At 45.3% G+C, this 6,554-nt stretch overlaps 1 protein-coding gene across 1 annotated transcript; it reads left to right on the top strand.

Annotated features, from left to right (window-relative positions):
* Nucleotides 1-798: 798 nt before the first annotated feature.
* CDKN1B (cyclin dependent kinase inhibitor 1B) lies at nucleotides 799-5,898 on the top strand. Its single transcript, XM_035028192.1, has 3 exons — nucleotides 799-1,758; nucleotides 2,285-2,414; nucleotides 4,535-5,898. Exons 1-2 carry the CDS (start codon nucleotides 1,284-1,286, stop codon nucleotides 2,404-2,406), a joined length of 597 nt encoding a protein of 198 aa, XP_034884083.1. The 5' UTR covers nucleotides 799-1,283; the 3' UTR covers nucleotides 2,407-2,414; nucleotides 4,535-5,898.
* Nucleotides 5,899-6,554: the final 656 nt, after the last annotated feature.

Here is a 6,554-nt window from a genome sequence, read left to right as displayed (position 1 = left end):
GGAGACCAGTGGAGTTTTTGATCTTGAAATCCTTATTTTTATTGAGGGAGAGCTTGGGTTCAGAATACATTATAAGTGCTGCGCCTACGGTCGCCTTGGCTTCTTCCCAAAGCTCCCCGCCTCCCCCAGAACAGCAGAGACTTCTAGGTTAAGAGTGAGCTAACCACTGCTCACCCCCAGCTGAGGTACCCAGGCGGGGGGGGGGGGGCTCCCAGCCCCCGGGCGCAGGCTACCCTGCCTCCCCACAGTGCCAGAGGCGGGGAGCCACCGGCGAGAGCACAGTTGGGGGCAGAGCTCCCACCGTCTGCCTCCGCCCCCAGCGGCCCGCGCCCCAGGCTCGGCGAGTGCCGGGAAAACAAGATCGCCACCGAGGCGTAAAACCAGCCGCTAGCCACCTTCGAGATCGTCTGATCCTGCCCCTCCGTCCCCCCGGCGAGGAGCGGGCGCGCCAGGCAGCGCAGCGCCGCGCGGGGACCTGAACCCGAGGCCCCGCCGCCCCCGCCGCCCCCGCCCCTCCCCGGCTTCCCGGCCGTTTGGCGAGTTTGTTTGTCTCGTTTTTAATTTCTCCAAGGCCAGCCGGAGCAGGTTTGCTGGCAGCGGCACACCTCCGGCAGTCACGCGACCAGCCAATCTCCGGGCGGCGCTGTCGGAGTCGGCGCGCTCGGGCAGGCGGGGAGGCGTCGCGGCCGCGCCGGGCCACCTTAAGGCCGCGCTCGCCAGCCTCGGCGGGGCGGCTCCCGGCGCCGCAACCAATGGATCTCCTCCTCTGTTTAAATAGACTTGCGGTGTCAATCATTTTCTTCTTCGTCAGCCTCCCTTCCACCGCCATATTGGGCAACTAAAAAAAGGGGGCTCGTCTTTTCAGGGTGTTTTTCTCCCCCTCCCCTCTCCCCATTGCCTCGCCGCTCCGCGACTCCGACGCCGGCAAGGTTTGGAGGGCCGCTCGGTTGGCGGGACCCGCGGGCTCGCTGCAGCCCGGACTTGGACTGGCTTTGCCACCCCCCTCCTCTCTCCTCTCCCCTCCCCTCCCCGCCCTCCCGCTCGCCGGTACACTTGATCGGCGGCGGCTCTCGGCTGCCTGGCCGGGGCTTCCCCTCACCCCTCCCCCAGAGCCAGCGCGCCCCTGACGCTCGGGCAGTTGCTTGTCCGGGTTTGTTTCTCTTGGCCCCGAGCGCGGTCGCAGGGCTTATAAGAGGGGTTCGGGCTGGGTCGGGGCGTTTTGTTTTGTTCAGTTTTGTTTTCCGAGCGCGCGCGCGAGGCGGCCGTGAAGACCGGGGAGGAAGATGTCAAACGTGCGAGTGTCTAACGGGAGCCCGAGCCTAGAGCGGATGGACGCCAGACAGGCGGAGTACCCCAAGCCCTCCGCCTGCAGAAACCTCTTCGGCCCGGTCAACCACGAAGAGTTGACCCGGGACTTGGAGAAGCACAGCAGAGACATGGAAGAGGCAAGCCAGCGCAAGTGGAATTTTGATTTCCAGAATCACAAGCCCCTGGAGGGCAAATACGAGTGGCAGGAGGTGGAGAAGGGCAGCTTGCCCGAGTTCTACTACAGACCCCCGCGGCCACCCAAAGGCGCCTGCAAGGTGCCGGCGCAGGAGAGCCAGGACGTCAGCGGGAACCGCCAGGCGGTGCCTTTAATTGGGTCTCAGGCAAACTCAGAGGACACACATTTGGTAGACCAAAAGACTGATACGCCCGACAACCAGACCGGGTTAGCGGAGCCGTGCACTGGGATAAGGAAGCGACCTGCCACAGACGGTAATGACCCTTCCCCAAACAGAAAATGTCTGTCTGTCCGGGGCACCGCTTTGGCCTGCTTTGAGGGTCCTTAACCTCCGCTTTCTTTTCGGAGTATTCCGCCTTAGCTTTGGGGGAGCGAACTGTCCTAATCTTAGGTTTTAGATGCTGTCCGGCTGACCGCTTGTGTGTGGGTGATTTTTAAAGTCAGGAGCCCGAGATGGTATGATCTGGTAATTTCTCCAGCCGAAAACATCGCAGTTCCTACCCGCTAGCCGGCGGTGGGTCTGTGATTACGTTGGGATGTTTATCAACGGCCTCCCTCTTTGCATTGCAGTGGAGAGAGGGCTTTGGGGCGTAGAATACACTTTCTGTTATGTGAAAACAACCTCATTTTGTGCCCTTAAAGGCCACTGAGAATGAGGGATCCAGGATTGTGGGTGGAGGTGTGGGTTTTTCATCCCCTGACTTGTGCCAACTTCTGTCAGCCATTGTTTTCCTAATAAAGGTTGTGTGTGTTCTTTTTAAAATTCCCTCTTGCCCTTAGATTCCTCTCCTCAAAACAAAAGAGCCAACAGAACAGAAGAAAATGTCTCAGACGGTTCCCCGAACGCGGGTTCAGTGGAGCAGACGCCCAAGAAGCCGGGCCTCAGAAGACGTCAAACGTAAACTGCTCGGTGGGTTGATTACTGGGAGCAAGTAACTGACACCCGAATTGGGCTTTCAAACCCCGAGATACCCGATCTTAGTGGTTGCTGGCAGACTAGAGCTTGTGGGTTTTTATTTTGCTTATATTTTGTGAGGTCAAAAAAGTAGGAATAGGGAAGGCTGGGACTCCCTGGTGGGGATACTGGAATTTTTTCACAGTTTCTACGTCCTGAGGTCATTTTTCCTTGAAACACGGAATAACCAGAGCAAGTGTCCTAGCCAGGTACTTGTGACCAAGGCCCGATGAGTAGGAAGGTCCATTCCTTGTGAATCCCACCAAAACTTGTTGGGAACAATAGCTTTCTTTCCCCCAGCGGAACAAGAACTGGGATATGCTTCAGTCCCACTTCATGAGAATTCATTTCCCAGAGATTCAAGTTGAGTCAGTAATAGATTTTGAGCCATACGTGGGAACATGGCAAGTAAGTCATTAAATTTAAAATTTGAGGGAAAAGTTAGGTACAGATGGCTTGTATTTGGTTAATCCAGTCATTAACAATGTGAATAGAGAGATATGTTACATTCTTTTATCATTTTCACAAACTGCCACTTTCCCTGTTTGCTTACAAATTTGGGGAACAGGAAAGGAATGCTGTGTATTTAAAAAAACAAAACAAAACAAAATGGAAAGCTATAAAATGGAAAAATACTAAGCTTCCTACAGAATTTCTGACAACACTGAAGTTGCAAAGCAGAAGTTAAATTAACTCTGCTGGAGTAAGCAATCCAGGAACACGTCAGCATGTGTATGCTAATTGTCTAATTGTGCTGTAACAGGATGATTGGGATATTTGTAGGGAAAACGGATAATAGATATAAGGGCTGGCAAGGGTAGGTCTACCCCACACAAGAGAAGGGAGATTGTTTTCCATCTACTAAAATCTGATCAATATGAAGAGCTAATTTGAATAATTCAGCCCTCAACTTTCTGTGGATTGGCTGTCCATAATGATCAAAGTGCATATGTTAATAGTTTGAAAACTTCTTACGGACAAGGACCAGGACTTCTTTCCCCCCCCCCCCCAAACACTCATAGCTTCACATATAAAGAGATCTTAGTAGATGTTGATATTATTTTAAAAATCCCCATTTACAAAAAGGTAAGAATAAAAAACATAAGAGATTAAGGTGAGATTCCAGTTTCCTGTGTTTTTAGATCATAGTTTCTTCACACACATCACGCATTTTTCAAAGCTTATACAAAACATCACTGTAGAACCTCTATATTACATTACAGCTGAATATGAAGTGGGAAAATGGGATGAAAAAAATTTTCTGAAGCAACCTGCAGCTTGGGACTTGTGGTTTGTGACCTGTAGCGTAGCTCATCAGATGAGCCGCAGTGAATCACACCTACTGGATTTTGATGTGACCCCATTCTGACATACAGAGAGGCATTTGTTAGTAAATATTGCCAGTTCAGAGAATACTAGAAATAGTAGTAAGAACCTACTCAAAAGCATTCATGTGTATATTTTGCATATGACTAAGAAACGGGAAGGTTTTTAAAAGACATTAGTAGAATTTTCTTTGGAGAGCATTTATGTTATAGTTCCAGTTATTTTTCAAATTTAGAAGATTCTGATACTCTTAAGTATTACAGTTTCTTAATTTTCCTTGCTTTCTTACTGTCTTTGACCCCGATTCTCTAGACCAGGGTTTCTCAACCTCTGCACTATTGACATTTTGGGCTGAATAATTCTTTGTTGTGGGACGCTGTCCTGTGCATTAGTAGAATGTTTGGCAGCATCCCTGGCCTTTCCCGACAGATGCCAGCAGCACCCTCCTCACCCCCAATGTGACAACCAAAAATGTCTCCAAACATTGCCAAATGTCCCCTGGGGGGCAAAACTGCCCACTGGTGAGCCCCACTGCACTAAAAAATACACGACACAGAGGAGGATAAAAATCCAGTGAAGGAAACATTGTATGGAGAGGACTATAGTCATCAACATTCAGGACACACTTTCTGTTCCATCGCTCAGGTATTTCACAATTAAGACAGTGACAAAATGATTCCTGTACGTCATTGGTAATGTTATTCTAGTGCTTTTCTCCTAATTCTTTCTTCTTTTTTTTTCTTTTGCAGAATTAAGAGTATGTTTCCTTGTTTATCAGATACATCACTGCTTGATGAAGCAAGGAAGATACAAATTAAAATTTTTAAATACATATCGCTGACTCCATGGAATGGACATCCTGTATAAGCACTGAAAAGCAGCAACACAATAACACTAAAATTTTAGGCACTCTTAAATGATCTGCCTCTAAAAGCATTGGATGTAGCATTGTGCAATTAGGTTTTTCCTTATTTGCTTCATTGTACTACCTGTGTATATAGTTTTTACCTTTTATGTAGCATATAAACTTCCGGGGGGAAGGGAGGGTAGGGTGGGGCTGAGGAATTGGCATGGGGGGGTATGAAGAGCTTGCTTCCATTTAGAGCAAGGAGAAAAATATTTGACTTGCATGGAGAGAAGCAGTTTTGGGGAAGGGTTTGAATTGTTTTCTTTAAAGATGTAATGTCTCTTTCAGTGAAAACTGATACTTCATTTAAAAAAATCATCTGTATTTGAACACTGGTTGCAAATAATGGCTAATTATTTTTACATGAAGCTTGTTGTCATTTGGGAGATACGATGATTCCGTTATATACTGGCAAATGGCCTTTTTTTTTTTTTTTTTAACAGCAAAAAACTATCCTCAGTCCTACCCCCTTCCACCCTCAGTTCCTCTTAAAATTGGAATTTACCAGTTAATTATTCAGCAGTTAGGTAATCATTTCAGGTAATTCTGGGCAAAAATGTGGGATGTATGGGGGCAGTTCTGAATGCTCAGAATCAACCGTCTAATTTTTTATCAGGTTTGTTGAGAAATTTTCTTAATTTTATTTGGACTTTGGGCTATGTAGACACAGTCAAAAATGATTCAAATCTTTGGATATTTTTTAAAGATCTGTAACTTCACATAAAAAATAATGAAATAATTTTTAATTTAAAGTTTCTCATTCTGTTTGTTAATTTGCCCAAAGGAAATGGTGATTTTAAAGCAAAGTGTGTAGAGAGAAAAGCACACGTAGAATTACTGAAATGGATACTACATCTTTAAACAGTATTTTTACATTGCCTGTGTATGTGTATGAAACAAAACCATTTGAAGTGTACCTGTGTACATAACTCTGTAAAGACACTGAAAAATTATACTAACTTATTTATGTTAAAAAGAAATTTTTTTTTTTTTTAATCTAGACCATATACAAGCCAAAGTGGCATGTTTTGTGCATTTGTAAATGCTGTATTGGGTAGAATAGGTTTTTTCCTTTCTTCTGTTAAATAATAATGGCGATGCTTCAAAGGTTGCATACTGAGCCAAGTATAATTTTTTGTAATGTGTGAAAAAGATGCCAATTATTGTTACATATCAAGCAATCAATAAAGAAAACTTCCATAGCTATTCATTGAGTTGAACTGTAATGTACTTTATTAAGCTTGAGGTATTTGACCTGGCATTCTAGTCTTACTTACACAAATATAACATGAAGTAGTAAATAATCTTGATAATTTAGGCCCACGTCTGAGGTGAGGTTTATGTGGCTCTGAATGTAGTAGACACTATTTTCCACTTAGTTCTGTTTGAGTGAGCAAAGCTTTAGACATGTGAAGTGGAAAAGCCACATTTTCATATAAATAAGATTGTCAAATCTCCATTAGTTCAAATATTTAGGTCTTATAGGATATGTGTCAGAACCAAAAATTTTTACGTAAGTGTAGGCTGGCTGATCACACATTTGCAGGATTGAAAATGAAAGTAACATGGTGACTTCTCTAAATTCTGTATTTACACATGGAAGTGTTGTGAGAAATGAGAGCAATTGTTCAGACCATTTAATCTACACCTCTTGTCCAAAGTATTAAGATATACATAGGTCCTTTAGAAATTGGCATGCATTCCACACTAATTTAGATAGAAAAGGTATTCTTCAAATTAAACTGGTCATAACAAATTCCTCAATTTTGAAATTTCCTGGTTATAATCTACACAACCTAAAACTGGTTAATCTAAATACCAAATCTGAGGGTTTGGGGCCTCATATCCACGTGGCAGAGATA

Source organism: Mirounga leonina, unplaced genomic scaffold (assembly GCF_011800145.1).
Source record: "Mirounga leonina isolate KUSES-001 unplaced genomic scaffold, KU_Mleo_1.0 Mir_201, whole genome shotgun sequence".
Lineage (NCBI taxonomy): Eukaryota > Metazoa > Chordata > Mammalia > Carnivora > Phocidae > Mirounga > Mirounga leonina.
The sequence above is the reverse complement of the archived record's forward strand: the minus strand, read 5'-3'. Positions and strand labels throughout refer to the sequence as shown.